Genomic DNA, 20,769 nt, shown 5'->3' with positions numbered 1-20,769 from the left:
AAACACGTATTGTTCTCTGATGAGTGTGTGGAGATGTGGAGAAACCCCAAAGAGGCTTAACACCAAGTTCTACCGTACCATTCTGGAGGACCATCTTCAAACGTTGTACCCTGAAGGGGGTGCCGTGTATCAGCGTGATATTGCACCAATGCACAGCAAGACTTGTGACAGAATGTTTTGATGAACATGAAAGTGAAGTTGAACATCTCCCATGGCCTGCACAGTCACCAGATCTAAATATTTGTGAGCCACTTTGGGGTATTTTGGAGGAGCAACGTTTTCCTTCACCAGCATCACATAGTGACCCATCCACTGTTCCACAAGAGGAATGGCTAAAAAACCCTCTGGCCACTGCGTGAAGGACTTATCTGTCAGTCTCAAGATGAATTGATGCTGTATTAGCAAAAGAAGACCCTACACTAATAAATTATTGTGGCCTAAAAACATGTGTTTGAGTTTCCATTGTCCAAATATATATATATATATATATTACTTTAGTTAAATTTGTTTAAACTGAATGAATTATATGGATATTTATAAATGCTTCTTAATCTCGAAATCATTTTTTTTACATAGCTTGTTACAATATATTTTTTAGGTTACCTCCTCAGCGAAGGATTCATGCTGTGATGCCTTAGAATTTGGCCAAGAGAAAATATGTTATTAGGCTGCATAATTAAGATCAGCTAACATCTTAAAACAGCCTTGTCGATGGGAGAGCGCCTATGATGCCTAGCAGCTCCATAACTTTTGGAACAGAGCTAAAGGGTCTTTTAAGCATTGAAATGCACATGCTGTGCTCCACGAAGGCACATATGTGCATCTGTGTGTGGCGTGCAGCTCATTGGGGAATATTATATGATGATTTCAAAGAGAAAGAGTAACTGAAAGAGATGTTACGCTAGAATGCTGATGGGGCCTGAGAGTACATCCCCATATAAGTCTTTAATCTGCAGGTAGCTCATTGCGCTCCTGGGCACAGTCAGAGAAGCATAAGTGGCTGTGTGAATTATGCGCCGCCGACCATGAGGGGTAGGAGAATGAAGAGAAAGATATTGTGCAAGATCTGATTAATAATGAAGAGTTATAACAGCATGGCAAAGCTTGGGCAAACATCTCTACAGACTGTCATGCCACATAGAGCAGAACTGCTGCCTCCATCTGCTGGAGCTCATGTCCAGTAGCACCGGCATGCTGATGCGTTCCCGGGCGGTAATGGAGATGATGATGGCGTCTGAAATCACTGAGATGGGGTGGCTGGCATCTCTCTGGAGGACATTAGTGAACCGGTGTATATGTGTGGGACCTCGTCTGTGCCTGCGTGAGGTGTGTAGGAGGGAGGGAGAGGTCTCACGGCAAGAGGGGAGGAAATCATTCATTTCGTGACCTACGTGTTCTGTTATGGAGAGACCTTGAGCACTATGTGTGTGTGTGTTTATATGTGTTAGAAGACAGTTTTTTAATGTGTGGCTGTGATGAATCAGAGGTGAAAAGGGAAACCAATAATAACGGTCAAAACAACATGATAACAGATTACGGTGAAATAACCTTGTGATGCAATAGACGGGAAGACCTGTTCCCTTTTTTGCCTTTTTATGAGAGTAGATGTGTATCTTTGTTCACTGTTCCATTTGCAGTATAGGTAAATATTATACAATAAAGGAGCTCTTGTAACAAAGAGCCAGCCCTTAAAATGATGATGATGAGAGAGAGAGAGAGAGAGAGAGAGAGAGAGAGAGAGAGAGAGAGAGAGAGAGAGAGAGAGAGAGAGAGAGAGAGAGAGAGAGAGAGAGAGAGAGAGAGAGAGAGAGAGAGAGAGAGAGAGAGAGAGAGAGAGAGAGAGAGAGAGATCTTTTGCACTATTATTTTACTTTATTTGTGTGCAATTTTTGTCCAACAAGCATTACCAAACAGGGGTTAAAAAAGAATCAAAAAGGTTTCTCAAGCACGCCCTCTGATTGCTGTATTAGTTGGCTATATAGGCCCACCTCCTAACACATGCCATGGTTGAGCCAGTGTTGCTGTGTCAGACAGAGACATTGTTTTTTTTAGGAAATAAACATACCTAGAAATTGCATACTTATATACTGTATATTTTTCTAGAATATTAAGCTGGGAGGAGAAAGTAACATATTTACACACTTTAGCAGGATGAAATATACATTTTTGCCACTTTTAGTTCATCTATTCAATTTGCTGCAATGCTTTGGTAATACAAAAGTGCAATTATAATAACAGTTATACATTTGATCATATATATTTTTTCTGTGGTATATATAGGTTTGGTGTCAGTATGATTTTTTTTAAAGAAATTAAAACTTTTATTCAGCAAGGATGCATTAAATTGAAGTTTTTGAAGGATTATGTAATAAGATTTGAGTAATGGCTGCTGAAAATTCAGCTTTTTGTGGAAGAACATTGTTTTGGTTGTGTTTCAGCTCTGTGTGAATGTGCGGATGAATATAACTCTTCACAATAGACAATGTTTTACAGTGAACTCAGAGAGCTACATACTGACATACATGTATCCTACATACATGTATGACAATTAACCTAAAACGCTATCTCCGGGCCGCTTTCACAACATTTCAAATCCCTCAGTTTTCAATGTTAATTTCCTTTTTATTACTCGCTCTATCGCTCTCTCTTTTTGCCAGCAGACTCTCCTGTGATTCCCCGGATGTTCGAGATTTAGTGTGCTCCATTTAGCGTGCACTCATTGCGACAACAAACCTATGCCACTCCCACAGCCACAGCATACATGCGTCAAAGTAGCCGGAGCAACTTTTTTCTATTTATGGATATGATGTACACATCCCGTGAAAACCATCCTGAAAGGTCTAAAATATAAACACTTATAAAATACAAATATAAAGCTTACCATCGTGAAGCAGGGTCAGACAAACATGTTTTGGAAGAAGGATTGATGATGTATAAGCTCATTATTTAAATTTTGTTAATTGTGAACGAAAATTTCTGAACCTTTCAACAATCTTACTGACACAAAGTTTTGAATGGTATAATATATATATATAGAAGTAGTCTAGCGACTGTCGTAGAGACTGCAGTGTTTAGCCTCCTAGTTAGAGTGCCCGACTCCCATGTGAACTGGCTCGGGTTGGCGTCCCACTTAGAGCGGGCGGTGCAAACTGAACGGGCTACAGTGGTGCCGTGACCCGGATGGGAGTGGGCTTCGGGGAGGTGAGTGTAACAGATGTATAGGCTAGTGAGAGTTGTGCATGTAAACCTCATTCCCCTAATCTCAAGAGGCCCATCTGGAGGGGCCCGGGTTCACGTCCCGCTTTATAGAGTGGGTGGTGCGAACTGGAAGGGATATATATATATATATATATAAATCAGTGCTACCAGAAATGATTGTAAATTTGTTTGACATGTTGTTCACTGACCGCATGGACAACTTTAATGCCCCAGTGGTCACATTTCCCATTTCACTTGCTTCATTTATGTCATTCTCAGTTCTAGCTGATGCAAACCTCAGTTTATCTTCAACAGTACATAAATAGTGCAATATGAAGAAAAGTGACGTGAAATGTGAAGAAAAAAACCCACTAGACCATACAGATTATTTTATTCTTTATTTCTGTTTCTGCCATAAACACAATGACCCTTGAGACAATTTTCTGACCCATTTCCAGTGAATGAATATACAGACCACTTGTAAGTGATAAAAACACAATAACCTTGGAATGTGTGACCCATTTTTTAGCTGTCAGTCATTCAAATGCAGAGCTGCAGCATAGCGACATATAAGCAAAGGAGAAACTGACAGTCAGCCCCTTTATGCTGTGTCACTGTGCATGTTACTCTGAGTTTGATCGGCATATAGATCTGGATTGCTGATGCGCTCTACTCTCGTTTTTTGATTTTTATGTTTTTTATTCCCGGAGACATTTAGGGCCCTGATATCTCTGGCTGGAGGATGGCTGGCTAAATACTGCCAGACCCTTATGCTTTATGATGTGACTTGTGCAAGACATTTACCCATATTTCTTTGCAGAGCTGCAACCAATTACAGAGCCCAGTCACAGTAGACAGTAGGACAAATGCCAAGAGCGCAAAAGCTGTGTAACTGGCTTCCATGTGGCCTTGTGACAAAATCAGAGCATGACCCCTTTTCATATTGAGACATTTCTTGAGTCAGTGTCATATGCAATGAAAACACTTTTCAGTTTGCCGCACGATATCTGTTGAAGATGAAAAACCAGAGACGTTCAAAACGTAGTGTACATTTGCTCTACATGTGTCACATGTTTAACAGCATCACAGAAGGCCTTCGAATCGATTTATTCCACGCCGTTCAGTTTGAACGCCTGCACACTTTTTGAAGGATGCAAACCTAAACATCTGTTTGCATCAATATTTTATATTAGTGCTTCCCTCATGTGCATGTTACCTCGAACAGTGTATGAAATATTTACAATGGAAAAAAAAGGCAAAAGCAATCACAGTGAGGAATGGGCCATGGGAAAGGACCTGGCATTCATACTATAGCAGGCCGGCTCTCTCAGATTTATAAGTTAAAGGCTCTCAGCAGCTATTATGATATGCCCTTACTGCTCATTGCCCCGTGTCTCTCTTTTTTCTTCACTCTGTAGAGGGAACATAAAAAAATGGACATTGTAATGAACATTACATCAATAATGAACACTGTTTTATCTGGATCTGCTTTTCTGTTTTCTACAATATGAGAAAAGCATTTCTTGAAGAAGAAAATGTAATGTGACAGGAAAAAAATATATTTTTGATATGTAGCAAGAGTTGCATGGAGCCCAGATGGTGTACCTGTCCTAATAGCCACTGAAAAGCCCCCGGCTGTGTTTCTTGATGTTTCAGCCCGCTAAACAAGAGAAGACAGTTGAATCAACAATCCATAATCATTTTCCATAATTGCGTATATGCAAATAAGAATAAATGTCCTTGTGATCATGTATAATTTTATGAAAGCATGCCATTTGAGTTGCGCTCCATAATTGCACAAATTGATACCTGTATCAAAACGGGAAGAGCCGGGTGAATCAGACAGTTCAGATCAAGTGTTTTCAAATATTTCAGTATTGGAGAGAGCAACAGGTAAGAATGAAATGGCAATGTGTTCTGTGAGAAGGTTAAAATGTTGTTGTTTTTTACCCATTAGAATTGTATTTAATAACCACTGTGGTGTTTGAACAACAGCGCATGCCATCATTTCTTGGAAAATTGTTTTTCTGTCAATTAGGGAATGCATGGTGAAAATGCAGCATTGTGTTGATTTTGATTTTGGCCTTCTTAAAATGCCAAACAATCAGCAGTATTTCTACAGACATTTAGACAATCAATTTACATGTGTGTGATAATTACAGAAAACTAATTAACAATGCATGGGGTCCATGATCAGTGCAGTTGACACTGGCACAGTGCAGCAGAGCTGTTTCTTTTTTTCTATATGGAAGTCTTAGCAGTTTATTAGGCTGTCAAAATTCGAGAGTTTCTCCCATCTCGTGGCATGTCTGAAAATGGAAGCACTTTTCGGCAGCAGGATCCATTATTTTTTTTAGTCAGTTTGCATTTTTACTGGCAATAAATGCCAGGGAAGTTACAATATTAACCATTTGTTTCCTCTTATTTGGGTGCATTGACAGGCTAAAATAAAACAGGATAAACCGCACTTGACAGTGCATTAAGGTAGTCATTTTGCCACGATTGAAGATATATCCGAGTGTCAAAGAGTCATGGATTGTTTACAGTGCAGTGCAGGGGCAATGACTGGACGTTTATTGCCATCCAGTCAGGTTGTATTTCACCATTGTACCTCAATCCACTGAGCTGTCATTGCATGCATAAGACCACCGCAGCCAGATATTTCCCAGAAGTCTAACTGCAGACTGTTATGGTGAGTATAATATAAAGTTACATTAACAACTCTTGAAAATCACCAACTTTGCATCATAAAACTGATTTACTGTTTCTTTGAATTGCTGAATAGTCAGTAAGTTTCAGGAGTGTCTTTGACTTTTCTCTTTATGTTTGTATTATATGGTATAAAGCAGCTTGTGGGCCAAATATGTCTAACCATTGTGGGCACTAAAGAAAAACATATTTTATGTACATGTATTTTATGTACTACATGCAGAGGGCAATAGATATTATATTGTGACCACTGAACAACCATCAAGAATACCATGGCAACACACTCACAACGTCTTACCACCCAGTGACAGCTTTTTACTGATGTTTGAATTGGCAAACACCCCTCACATTTGCTTCAGAAAATAAAATAAATCGTTAGATTTGTGCATATTGCTATCAAAAAATTTACATTTTGAAAGGACAAAGGGACTTTTTCACTCACCGGCCAATTTGGCTACTAAATTTTCAAGTTACCGGCCATTTAGAACTTCTAGGCAACTATGATGACTCACGAGTGTTTGCGCTAAATTTGTGCAGATTTGGCTTACATTAACTTCCCCAGCAAAGTGAGTAAATATAATAACGCGCTAAATTGGCTAGTGATTTGACAGCGTTACCCGCCACATGTGATTTTTACCCGCATTTGGCAGGTTGGCAGGTGTTCATTTCAAACCCTGCCTGTGAATGATGCTTTGCATTTGACTGCCGCTTTTCTGCACTGATATTCTTAGCCACCAAAGTCTATTTTTAAAAAAAATCACCTTTTCTCATAGTGTGAAAATCTACCTCTTAGTTTCTGACATTTGTCAATGCTCTGCTACACATTTTTATCTCTTTTATCTCTTGTGACTCACTGAACTTCACACTGCTCTGCACCGGTGTGATATATTGACATATAGACAGTTACAACAACTCTTGATATTTACAGGAGCCAAAAACAAACCACTGGCAAGTAGAGTTGCGGTGAACTTCTCCATTATGAAGCTTCCTCATCAGAAAGCATGTGTCAAAGTAATGAGGCAGAAATTCAACACCGCATCTTTTCACTGTGGGAGAGGTGTGACATTGTGCTGTTCCTACTGACCTATGATTCGCACCGTATCTGTGCAATGAACATGGATGACTGAACCGTGGAAACACTGTTGGTTCTTGCTTCACATTCTATAAAAAACATGGAAAGTTCTGAGGCTTTCTGATAGGACCGACTGTGATATAGTAAGGCAAATCAAAATGTATGAATAAACAAATCTTTTTTTATCATTGTAATATTGCATTATTGTATTTCAGTGTACTGGAATCACTCAAAAGGAATACATGAAACTTCCCATATATACAGAAAGAAATTAATACTTTTATTCAGCATTAAATTGCTAAAGGGTGACAGTGAAGGTAATTCAATTATTCAGATTTCCATTTCTAGAATCCTGAACAAAATGGGTTTCCACACAAATATTACACAGCTCATCTGTTTTCAACACTTAAGACTGGACTAATGCTGCTGAAAATTCAGCTTTGCCATCATAGGAATAATTACATTTTAAAATATATTAAAATTGAAAACAGTTATATTAAATTATATTTTTTCATTTCACAATATTACAGTTTTTACTGTATTTTTCATCACATAATTGCAGCCTGTAAGTTCATAAGAGACGTATTTCAAAAAAAATTCGAAATACCCCAAACTTTTGAACATTAATATTAAAATGTGGCAGAAATCACATTTTACTGCTTTGGTTAGTTCAAATGAGTTGCAACTTCTGCAGATAATTTGCTTTAAATTCAATATTTTTTAAATGTTTAATTAATAACATCATTTACCCACTTCATGTTGCATAATTTTGGTTGGTTAATGACTAATAAAGAATAATATTATGTGAGGATTTTGACCCAGGCCAGGACCCCCTTGCATGCTAAACAGCACCTCCTCCTTGTATATATATATATATATATATATATATATATATACATACATTTTGTACACACACACACACACACACACACACACACACACACACACACACACACACACACACACACACACACACACACACACACACACACACACACACACACACACACACACACACACACACACACACACACACACACACACACACACACACACACACACACACACACACACATCATCTCCCCTAGGACACCAAAAAAATGCAAAAGTGAGCTAAACCATTAAAACCAGCAAGCTATATTTCAATTCAAATCCCTTAGATTTGTGAAACCCTCTTTAATCCTATATTTTACAGGTTGAGAGGGTGTCTTTTGTCTTGAAGTGACTTACAGGCTCATAATGGCCCTATTATGAGCCCAATAAGTCATCATCAGGCTTTTAACAAGCTGGCTTTTGTATTGATACTCATTGTCATGAAAAATACGCATGACATAATGCAATCGTAATTACAGTGTTCTTTGATCCTGTTCAATAATTCTCTGCAGTTCATGTCAATAATAGGTTGAAGGAAGCAGAAGCCCTGTGAAGTAAGTTAGATAGATCTTGATCACACTGGGCTAGTGAGACCCTAAATGAACTCAAACTTCAATATATTCACAGCCGCTGTATTAATCCGCAGTGACTCACCAGGAACCCATCAGAAAACCTTGCATTGACCCAGCTCAACAGGAAATGAGTGTCTCTCTCTCTCCAACTCCAACAATCTCTTTTTTTCTCTAAGCCACTTGACTTCAAAATACTTTGAATGTCAGTTTCTGTGGCAGCCTAGCATGAAATGCGGAAATGTGCAGAAATTTATGACAGTCAGAGACACTCTGACATTAAAATCAGTCCAGTTCCTACACACAAGTCGATGAGAGACTCTAGTTCCTATTATCGGAAAATCAGTGACGACTAGGTCTGGTATTAATTGCTCCATGCTCTATTTGCCTCATCCCCCTATTTCTACAAACGCGTGTGACAGAGAAAATGCTGTCTGTTACCAATCAAAGACACTTTCTTATCAGGAACGCTGACAATTTACCAACCAGACCTTCACAAGGCAACATGGAAAATATGTGACCCCTCCATAAATAGCTCATTAACTCCTTCCTTCTAAGTCAAGAGGGATGGTAAACATCCGGTAAGATCATTATACCGTCTATAACTGCACACCAGTCAAAGCAAAATACAATTAAATATCTGCGGCACTGAGCAGGAGTCAATTCGAAATCCTATAATAAGCTAAGTAGGGAAAACTGCTATTACCCCATAGGGACCTGCATGAGGCGCCGCAAAAATAAAATAAATGCAATGATGGTTTATTTCAAGTTTCATCACAGTGTTTTAAACTCTCCCGCTCACCTACTTCTCAATCTAGCTCCCATGTGGATCTTATAGTAAAATGGAACAGCTCCCAAGTGACAAGCTTTACAAAATAGGGCTGCGCGACAGATGAACCTAATAGCGGAGAGTGCCGGAGGCACGTCAGTGATGAACAGGCCTCAGTTGATAAGTCGTTGAGTGAGAATCTTATCCATGCATGAGAAATGATGTCAAATATTACATTTATCTCACGAACCCTAGAACAGACCGGCCAGCTTCTATTAAATGTCACAGCTTAAATTGCTCATAACAACACGGTACAACGGTATTTAAAGAGCCTTTAGTTCTGTTCTCGTGAATGGATGAATTGAGATACTCGGAAAGAGCTGAAAAGTTGACATTTCCACGCTAAACATTTCTCGCTCCAGGTTTAATGCACATAGTTCCTCTTGTTGCCTTTGCTTAGTTAGGAATGACATTTATTTTTGCTGATAAAACGGGCCACTATATGTAGGCATGAGCCACAAGGTGGCGCTCACCAGACCCCTATCAAAGACTTCAGACATCAGAGCTTGATTCAGAAATGTCAGTTAGTTGTTAAATAATGCAAAGCCATGTCAACATCATTCCCAAAGGTTTGATTGAACCCCCGAAAAAACACCCAAGCATTGCGTTAGCAGAATAGACTCTCTCCAGGGCCGTGTTTATCAGTCCACAATTGGCCTCATTATGAGAAACATCAAATCTCAGTGCGGACAGGATCACTTTATTATAATCATTTATTCCATAGTACTCTGTGTGCTAGTACTCCCAAGTTTCATTTGTATTTGTTTGTATTTATGGGACGAAGCCCAGATTTTCTAAGTCTCTTGTTAGTGTGAAAGGCAGTACTGATCCATGGCTTCAGGGCTGGCTGTGAGTGATGTACTCCGAACATGGCCCCAAACGTTACTAATCACAGCAGAGGAATGCTGTGACCATGGAAATGACTGTGCCATGCTGATAATGGCTCTCACTGATGACATCATAGTGGTCTATGTGAGACTGCAGGGATGACTCAGTAGGGTGTGGTGAAGTCGTCATTACAGACATTCTCACACAAACCCCTTCCCGGGAAAAATTCTTAGCCCCCATAAGTGACATGATACTTTAAACAGTTGATTGCAATAGAGATAATTTATTATTTATTCAGAGTGACAGACGTGTCCAATTCTTCCATATAACAAGGAATAATTTATCACAAGCTTTGCCTTCAAAAATACACCCGTGGATATCTATAACACATATATGCAGCCTCTTTGCACATAGGATTACTTATTATTTTGCATAATAAGATTTATTATTTAACACATGCAATAATTATCACTCCATCTGCAGTTTGGATGTGTTCATGAACCGAATGACAGTGGTTCTCAGCTGGTTTTGTTTCAGCGATTTGTTTTATCATACAACAGTAAGAAAATGTATATAAAATGAAACACTGAAAAGTATCAATATCATTATGAACCGCATAAGTCCAGGAATATGCAAAATGATTAACATGACATGCTGAAAAGGAAGCAGACGATTTTGGTTTCTAAAGGTCTCATGAATTTTGATGGTTTCATGCTCTCGGCAGCAAATAATTCGTTGCACAAAACACATTGTTGTTGGCACAAACCATGTTTATCCTAGCTGCAGGTGAACCCGTTTTTAATGTAATATTTTTTTTTTTTATAGCTTAATAGTTTTGCGCATGGTTTTTGAGGATGTGGGGATCTCAAGCAACCTGTCCATTTTGGCATCTGTCTAATTTGGCTAGCTTTAACCAAGTGAACCAATGATTTTGTGCCAAAATACTGTTTGAATGGATGCACAGCCCGTTATCAACAACAACAAAATAAGAGAAGCACTATTTCCTACCTATTAAAGCTATTTTGCTATCCTAACAAGGCATGATAACATTTGCATCATTAGGAATTAGCATTGCTTTTCCCCTGCTGTCTGAGATATAAGAACAGACCTGCATGCGACTGACCACCTGAGAAGCATAGCTTAAACCCAAAAATCTAAATTATGTCATAATTTACTGTCACATTTATTGTATGAACAAAGACAGTTCAAAATGTCTTCTTTCATGCTCCACAGAAGAAAGAAAGTCATACAGGTTTCAAACAACATTTCATTTCAGGGTGAACTATGCCACAACCTTTTAAAACTGAAACCGGAGCTTTATGCAGCATTATACATACAAAGAAAAGGGATAAATTATTCAATGGAAGCTCATGGCTAAAAATGGGCACTTTTGTTAAATTCAGAGGGACATTACTGTTTTAGGCTACTTTTCTACACAGCCCTCGATCTCACCCCTTAATGACCGGTATAAGTTGAAATCAGTGCAAGCGGTTTAAGGCTCCACACTGAACACAGAGGTTGTGGAAGTTCTTAATTAATGTCTAGTAGTCCAACCAACTAATTTAGTGGGCTTTTTCTTCTTCCAGTGCCTGAAGAACAAAAAGTCATCGTTGTTAATGCACTCTCTTTTCCTTAGCACTGAGTTTAGATTATTGTCTGTGCTCTACCACTAAACCAATTTCCTGAGTGTATCTAATTGGTATTATGACCACTTGGCTTCTCCTGATTTGTCAGAGAGTTATTTATTTATTTTCATTCTAGGGAACCGGACGGGCAACAACCGTGAGATGCGTAACCTGCGGAAAATATGAATTTCTAAGGGCTAAATTAACACAGCTGTCAATTACCCCAATGCTGTTTTATGTTCCCATAAAGAGAAAATTAGAAAATGCCATATGACACAGTAAAACACAGACAGACTAGCTGCAAAAACAACATATTGAAGAGAATAAAACATCCGCTTTCATGCACCGTCATCTTTTTTGTACGACCATTATGGGTAAGATGCGCATGTTCATTTTAAATACATCTGGCCCCATCCAATAACCTGTTTATTGCTCCTCCACTTCATTAAGCTCCAAGAAAAAACACTTGGGTCTGGCAGATTTGCTCATTATATTTCACATTGGTATTCAGGCTTGTGAAGACAAAGTACTTGTCATCCACATAGCAGCCCCCTCCTTTACCAAAATTGCTTAGCAGTGCATATAGTCTATGTCATACTCTCACACATCGGTTCACCCTCCCCAAAAGGACTATCAAGCACACGAACACAGCCTTGTATGACACATAGTCAGCATAACTATATCATGCATAGATGTAATCATTTCCACTAGAGGTTAAGGTGGGATTTTCATGATGGTTGTATTACTCTTTCACTAGAGTGGCCTCTCTCTCCCTCTGTTGACTGATGGAGAGGATAACTTGAGACCACCATTCAAACTGAATATGAGATTCGCTCTGCTCCAAGGATGAATACGACAGTCTTGCATAAAATATAACTTTATTACGATTCCAGCTAAAATATAAAACTCAATGCAGTTCCATTATGAATTCTTAGAATATACAAAATAAATTAAATGACTATCATCCACTTGGCTTTATTGTAGAGAGAGCACTATGCCCTCATATAAACTGCTGAAAATGTAAGATTATTACTATTCATGCTAGAACTCGCCTGGGACTCACATCTCAATAACTTCCTATATGAGTCAGACGCACTTGTGCTGCACTCTGCACTATGTTCTGAGGGGAAAAAATCTCATACCAGCTGCTCATATATTCACTGCATTTCTTACTCCCTCTTTTTCATTTATAGATTTATAAGAAAGGATTAATTTGACCTTGAGATTAAATCATTATTAATAATAAGTCATTTAAACACGAAGTTGCTAAAGAAGATATTTTAAACTTGGATGGATAGATAGATAGATAGATAGATAGATAGATAGATAGATAGATAGATAGATAGATAGATAGATAGATAGATAGATAGATAGAGTTTGCTGGTCTGGAGTATTCAGGTATGTGTTCACACAATAGCAGGGAGGAAAGAAAACAACAATGATCTTAGAGAAGCAATTGTTGCTGCCATCAATCTGGGAAGGGTTATACGTCCAAACAATTTGAAGTCAATCATTCTACAGTGAGGAAGATTATCCACAAGTGGAAAGACAGTTCAAGACAGTTGCCAATCTTCCCAGAAGCGGACGTCCCAGCAGATTTACCCCAAGGTCAGACAGTGCAATGCTCCGAGAAACTGCAAAAAACCCAAGAACTACATCTCAGACACTACAGGCCTCAGTTAACATATTAAATGTTCAAGTTCATGACAGTACAATTAGAAAAAAGACTGGAGAAGTATGGCATGTTTGGAATGCATGTTGTGGAGAAAGCTTCTTCTCTCTAATATGAACATGGCAGCATGGCTTTGGTTTGCAAAGTGGCATCTGAACAAACCATAAGACTTTTGGAACAATGTCCTTTGGACAGATGAGACCAAAGTGGAGATGTTTGGCCATAATGAACAGCGCCACGTTTGGCGAAAACCAAACACGGCATATCAGCACAAACACCTCATACCAACATTCAAGCACGGTGATGGAGGGGTGATGATTTTGGCTTGTTTTGCAGTCACAGGACCTGGGCACCTTGCAGTCGTTGAGTCGACCATGAACTCCTCTGTATACCACAGTATTCTAGAGTCAAATGTGAGGCCATCTGTCCAACAGCTAAAGCATGGCCGAAATTGGGTCATGCAACGGGACAATGATCACAAGCACACCAGCAAATCTACAACAGAATTGCTGAAAAATAAAAGAATCAAGGTGTCGCAGTGGCCCATGTCAAAGTCCAGACCTCAACCCGGTTGACCTTCAGAGAGCTGTGCATAAACAAACGTTGTAAAAAAGAGCGAGCTAGAATTTCTCCAGAGCGATGTGAGCGACTGATAAAGTCATACAGAAAACAATTACTTCAAGTTATTGCTGCTAAAAGGGGCTCTGCAAGCAACTGAATCATAGGGTCAGGGTGTATATGTTTGTCACCCATGGCTTCTCCATTTTGGCTTTATTTTTGTTAAATAATGACACGGTGTAATATGTCATGTGTTGTTTTTCATCTGAGGTTGTATTTGCTTATTTTTTTTAGACCAACAAACGACCAGATGATTTTTTATTATGTCCTGATACATAAACCATATCATTCAAAAGGGTGTCCTTCCTTTTTCAAATGATAGACAGATAGATAGTCTTGTGTCTGCCTCCTTTTATCATTATGTTATTTAAAGCTCATCCTTGTTTTTTATTTTAAAATAAATCTTAATTATGTATTTGTCTTTTCTTTGTATAGAGTATTTTATGCAGTCCTATTGTCTCTTGATGCTTAATTTAAGAAGTTATGATGCAAATGTAAAACAAATTTAGCCTACTGTTGTTGCCACGGCAATAAATAAAGCACATAACTGGGCTGAACTGAAACTTGATAATGAGTAGAGAAAGAATATGCACATTTCGCCTTTGAATTCAGTCAACAACCATGTAAAAAGTCCCTTCACAGATTCAAATCTCTCTTCACACCTTTTAATCTTATACCAGTGTGTTTTAATGCCCCCCACTGCGCGTTCAGACGAACTTTTCTCGAGTTCTCGAGCCACTCCCAAACACACCTGATAACACTGACTGCTGGGAATCCGCCATCATCCTCCTCCTCATTGACCTCACGGGAAAAACCGAAACTCCTCCTAAACACTTCACGAACTCTTCCATTTATTACTCGAACGGGCGCTTTTAGTCAAGTTTTAGTGGATTATATCGTTTGGCTTTTGTTTAGCCGCTGGGAGGGATTAAACACGCAGAAAAACTTTACCACAGTATTTTAAAAGTCTCATCCCTCCATTTTGAATCTGACAGGAATTTCAAACAGTCTGGTGAGTAGAGTTTGCCTTTGTCTAGGTAGTTTAAATGGCATTATTTGCATTAATAACTCACAGAAAAGTAAATTTGCCTCATAACTGGTTCAGTATGTGTCTCTATTGTGAATATAAGAGACAAAATGCGGAATTTGAGTGTGTGACTACACTGTTAGCTCGTTTCCCAACTTCATGGAATGTTTGGGATATTTCTCTGTCGTTTCATATTTCACTGAATTAACACCAGTTTTTTTTTCTTGTAAACGTCTTGTTAATTATCCTTTGACGAATTTAGAATCGTAACGAAAGGACAAAAAAAGTTTATAACTTCTTAAAGTATTAAACAGAAGCTATCCTGGAAACTTTGGTGGGAATGCTAACGTTAGTTGTTAGCCGTTAGCTGCACGTCTCGTATCAGGACAAATGTGTCGGGAGTTTTATTCTTGAAGGTGTTTTTGATCAACAGGCCATTGAAATGTTATCGTATGCGTTTTGTGGATGGTTGACTATTTTAAATCGCCGATGATGATAGGTTAAGCCAAGGCGTTTGAGAAATATAAAATCCATACGAGGAGTTTAGGGCTCCGCCTAAACCACAAACTAGGGATCAGGCCCTTCCTGTGAGTTCTGCCCTTCGCAGTTTAATGATACAGGATTCAGACAGTATGTTGTTGTCTACTGAAATAATGTGTTGTCTACCAAATATACAATACTTATGATTAAAGTACAACCTGATAATATTTCTCTCTAAGCCTGCCTGATATGTAACGTTAATAATGTAGCTGCTACAGTCAGTCAGCTGGTTATTATGGAAGGGAAGTGAAAGTACATTATCCCGTTTATTTCACGGCTAAGTTACTCGCCAAATGAATAATTACTTGGACAGATTTGAATTTATTTTAGTATTTTACATGTACATTCTCAACGTTGTCGCAAAGGAAAAAGTTACTTAAAATGTACAAAAATATTGTGAAATAAGAGTGGGCGAGTCCGCGGTGTGACGCAATACATGAAGGTAGCACCGGTTTCGGTTACCCGGATGAGTTTTGTGCGAAAAACTCTCAAAGATTGTTCTTCAACAGAAATAGAAAATATTTAAGTTAAACACCAATTAACATATCTCTGTGTAGTAATTTGTAAAAATGGAGGAGTCAGTTCAATTTTAAACCAATTATTGAAAAAACAAAGAAATATAGTTTGTGGTTAATGAGGCGATATATCAATATTTAGAATGGTATTATTGTCAAAGAGGAAAAATCTGTACACATCTTTATCATTTGACGTGCCTCCTAAGGTGATTAAGAATTTAGACAAGATACTTTAACATTATTTGGAGAAAAAAAAAAGACAGATTATATAAAAAAAGGAGGTAAGTTGTAACCCTAAGACTTGAGGTCTTAGATTATAGTCCACTTAATGACACTTTCAAAACTAAATGGTTGATGGAGTTAATGAAGAATAGAGAAAGTCTTTGGAATGCATTTCCTAATTATCATTTAATACTCTTGTGGGTATCTACACTCTTTATGGAAGTGCAATTTTTCTGTTGACAAAAATTCCTGTTAAAGTGGCCAGCTTTCACAGACAAGCAGTGCTGGCATGGACATTTTTATATATTATATATGATTAGATATATATGACTAATTAAGAACAATTAGGCTATTTCATGTGGAATAGCAAAGACATACAATTTTGTTTTTAAACATCCTAAATTCCAATGGTTAATATGTTAAATGTGTGTGTGTATATATATATTATATAAAAAGAATCAGTTACCATCTAAACCAAGACACTTGTTGTTCTTGATGGAATTTCAAATGTGATATTGAATATATGTTTATTTATTTATTTAACGGTCTGTCTTTAACAGTTTATAAAATGTATAAAAATAAATTCCCCTATTTAGAAAATGAAGGCCTAGGCTATATTGTATATTTACAGCCGGAACCTGACTAATGCACTCTATTGGAATGTAAAGAATGCTATTTGATGTTTTAAAGTACACAAGCTTGTGTTCCTCCCAAGTGGTTTTTCTGTTGTTGATGGTAACAAGCCAGTTCTATCTAAGGCCTTGTCCACACGGACATGGGTATTTTTATAACCGTGACTTTTTTTACGCGGTTCGGCTGTTCGTCCACACGGAAACGCAGTATCAGGTCACTGAAACCGAACATTTTTGAAAACCCCTGCCAGGGTGAGGATTTTCAGAAACGCTGGTTGCAGTGTTGTCGTGTAGAGACTGTAGACAGTAAAACCGGGGTTTTTGCTTCTGATTGGCCAACGTGGCTTTATGATTAGGGTTATATCGCCACCTGCTGGTGTGGCATGCTCTTGACAGCGCGTGATAGCGTGTTTTTGCGTTGTCATGTAGGCGGAGATTTCAAGCATGTGTGGACGGGATTTTTTTGAAACGCAGGAGGAAAAACTCTGGTTATAAAAATACCCGTGTCCGTGTGGACTAGGCCTAAGTAGCAATATTTTCCACCAAATTGAGCCTGCCCTGAATATGTGAAAATTATTAGGGGTTCAAGCACGAAGTGCTGAAACCCTATTGTAATTGTAAGGATTTTTATTATTATTCTTCCGCCGTAAAACGCATCGTGCAGCCCAAACCGTAAGAGCTGGAACCTTGAAACTTTGCCAGATGGTAGTACAAAAATCGAGGAGAGGTTATCAAATTATGACCCCGATTGGCCAATAGGTGGCGCTATAGTAAGCAAAAGTATAAAATCGCTAATAACTCCTAGACGGTTTGTCGTAGACTCAAGTGTCTTATATCACTGTAATCCTTGGCTCAAGTCGGACAAAACGTATATCTCCGATTTCATTTCCGGTAGGCAAATTTTTCCGCCATTTTGAATTTTGTCAAAAACCTACTTTTGCGAACTAGTCTGTGGTTTTTTGTCCGATCGGAACCAAACTAGTGCAGAAATGTTCTCTGGAGTCTGACTATCAATAATTATCGAAAAAAATTTGAAATTTCGATTCATGGTCGCTATGGGGCGCCAAAATGTTCGAAGGAGGCGGAGTCAGTTTTACTAAAATTGTTATAACTCGTGAACGAAATGAGATATCTTCACCAAACTTGGTACACATATGTAGGAGGTCAATTTGAGGTCACAGTAAAAAAATTGCGTCGATTGGCCTCATGGTGGCGCTATAAAACAAAAAAAACGTATAGACACCTGACCGTTTTTCCGAATGACTTGAAATTTGGTATGCCGTGTCTTGGCCCAAGGGGCCATGTATGTCTAAAAGGATATTGGCGTATCTCAAAAAACATGGCCGCCATTGGCCAATGAGGTTTGAGCACCGTTAACGAAGTCCGATCGGAGCGAAACTCGGTGGGCATGTTCGGCTCAAGCCCCTAGAGGTCTGTAAGAATTTTGAAAGAAATCGGCCACCAGTTGGCGCTAACGAGTTTTATGGCTCTGTAATCACGTGGTGTTACATTTATCATCACAAAAAGCATTTCATCTGATAGATCTGCTCATGCTGAACAACTTTGCCTCAAGAACTATTGCTGTCAATCAAACCGTTCATTAAATATTCATGAATATGTTAAAAACCTACTTTTGCGAACTAGTCCCTGGTTTTTCGCCCGATCGGAACCAGACCAGTCTAGGACAATTCTCTGGACTCTCTAGATCAATAATTATCGAAAAAAAGTTGAACTTTTGCATTTGGGTGGCTGTAATAGGGTAATTTATAAAAGGGGCGTGGCAAAATACACAAAAATGCCTATAAATCATAAATGAAAACTCAGAACTTCACGAAAATTGGTGGGCATATGTGTCATAACATGGTGAAGAAGCATGCAGAGTTTCATGGAGATTGGACCATAGGTGGCGCTATAACTGGCAAAAAGGTTTGAAAACCACATATTTCCTATGGTAAATTGCCTTTATTGGCTGTAAATGGATTTTTCCATCTATTATTTCAGTGGTTAAAAGTTTGCTAAATAAAACTTAATGTCTTAAATGCTTATGTGCTTAAAGGCCTTAAATGCTTGAACCCCGATAAATGCTGCTTGCAGCTTTAATTCTTATTTATTTTGTGTAGTTTTTAAAAGTACTTTAAAGTACTTTAGTACTTTTATACTTATTATAAAAGTACTTGTGTATTATTCAGTTACTTGTGTATTATTCCGTTTTCTTAGGCCAAAGTCGAGTGTCCTAACTTTTTGTAGGACACATTTGAATTCAAAGGTTTTATTCGCAATGTGTTGGTCATGCAACACTGACCTCGCCCATTTTGTCTGCATTCCCTGACCTATATAGCAAACAATGTCCATTTAGTGTGGCTGTCTAGTGCAGACAGACCCCTGCAACAACCGCAGAGCCCTCAGGGTAGGCTGATTATCCCTGTCCTTCAGTGCAAGATTGCTGATCAATACAACTGTGTTCACTGTTTGAATAGAAAATAAGAGTGGGCAACAGAGCTACTCAGACGGCATGAGTATGAGTTTTGGTTAACTGTGTGGAATATTTACATCATTAGTATTTGCGTACGCATGAATCTGTCATGTGACATTTGATTTGATAAAAGACATAGCCCCAGGCTGCTTATTTGTCTCACTACCCTTTTTAATCCATTGATTGCTTTTTCTCTCCTCAGAAACATGACGAGCATTAACACAGCAAACATCAACTTCAAATGGGATCCCAAGAGCCTGGAGATCCGCACACTGGCGGTGGAAAGACTGCTTGAGCCCTTGGTTACACAGGTCAGGCTGCTTTTTCAGGTTTCACACTCAGTTGCTGTATTAATCACCAAATTCACAGTTTTCCTTGTTTTTTTTTTGCATTGTTTGCAGGTCACCACACTTGTGAACTCCAGCAACAAAGGCCCATCCAACAAGAAGAAGGGGCGCTCCAAGAAGGCTCATGTTCTGGCAGCCTCTGTAGAGACAGCAACCCTGAACTTCCTGGAGAAAGGCGAGAAGATTGCTAAAGAGAGCCAGTTCTTAAAGGACGAGCTGACTGCAGCGGTGGAGGATGTCCGTAAGCAAGGTAAGCAAAAAAGAGAAGGCTGCTAACTAGGGCTGGGTTGACAATATAGATTAATCAGTTTGATGAACTGTTATAAATTCTTAAATTCCAATATCAGTCTTTTATTCTATGCTGTTTTCTGGTGATGTGTGAACAACTTAACATTATTTGTAGCGCACCACCATCCAATTATCGCAATAAGCTTTATGCTGTTACTTTGCTGTCTAAATTCTGTCAATTTCATAATAAATTCACAGCACTATGCGCATGTGAACTGATCATCTTCTCCCCTTTTCTACTAGTTCTAGCACAAAATAAATATGAATAACTTTTGAAGGTTTATTGAAACAAACAGTACAACTTACTGATTATGTATCATGTCTCATGTAATCATTCCATTGGTTTTAACCACGTAAAGATCTCAATACAACAGCTTGTAAATAACATGTCACACATTACATTTATCTCAGGAAAGCCATTTAATGTCCATAGCTTGATTGTTAGCTATATTAAAAAAAATAAAATGTTGCAAAATATTTGCAGTATATTACATGTTAATTGTAATTTTATTTAACCTGTTAGTGATATCTTGTATACGGTATTCGGATAAAAAATTGTATCGCATTACTAGCTTGTGAATAAGTATCGAATCGATTTGTGAAATCTGAGTTAACACAGTCTTGATGATAACACTGTTAAAAGAGTTAAAAAGTGGCTGCCGCCATTGAAACTATTACAATAAACATTTGAAATATCCTAATTTAAATAATGGCTTTAATGAGTGGTTTCAT

The 20,769-nt window shown here is 38.4% G+C and overlaps 1 protein-coding gene and 1 long non-coding RNA gene across 2 annotated transcripts in view; one reads left to right on the top strand and one right to left on the bottom strand.

The window, feature by feature from the left end:
• Positions 1–3,681: 3,681 nt before the first annotated feature.
• LOC309504864 lies at positions 3,682–8,631 on the bottom strand. The gene is made up of 3 exons (XR_014208211.1): positions 8,507–8,631; positions 4,804–4,858; positions 3,682–4,610 (listed from the first exon to the last, which is right to left on the bottom strand). It is a non-coding gene; the product is annotated as an uncharacterized lncRNA (long non-coding RNA).
• A 6,120-nt stretch (positions 8,632–14,751) lies between these two features.
• ctnna1 (catenin (cadherin-associated protein), alpha 1) overlaps positions 14,752–20,769 on the top strand; it is a 122,270-nt gene continuing 116,252 nt past the window's right edge. Inside the window, exons 1-3 of the mRNA XM_082177556.1 lie at positions 14,752–15,005; positions 19,605–19,713; positions 19,804–19,999. Of these exons, the coding sequence (XP_082033682.1) occupies positions 19,609–19,713; positions 19,804–19,999 (301 nt within the window). The 5' untranslated portion in view covers positions 14,752–15,005; positions 19,605–19,608. The remainder of the gene's footprint in view (positions 15,006–19,604; positions 19,714–19,803; positions 20,000–20,769) is intronic.

Source organism: Leuciscus leuciscus (assembly GCF_965113295.1).
Source record: "Leuciscus leuciscus genome assembly, chromosome: 8".
NCBI classification, from domain to species: domain Eukaryota; kingdom Metazoa; phylum Chordata; class Actinopteri; order Cypriniformes; family Leuciscidae; genus Leuciscus; species Leuciscus leuciscus.
Note: the sequence above shows the minus strand (reverse complement) of the source record. Positions and strands in the feature narration are given on the sequence as shown.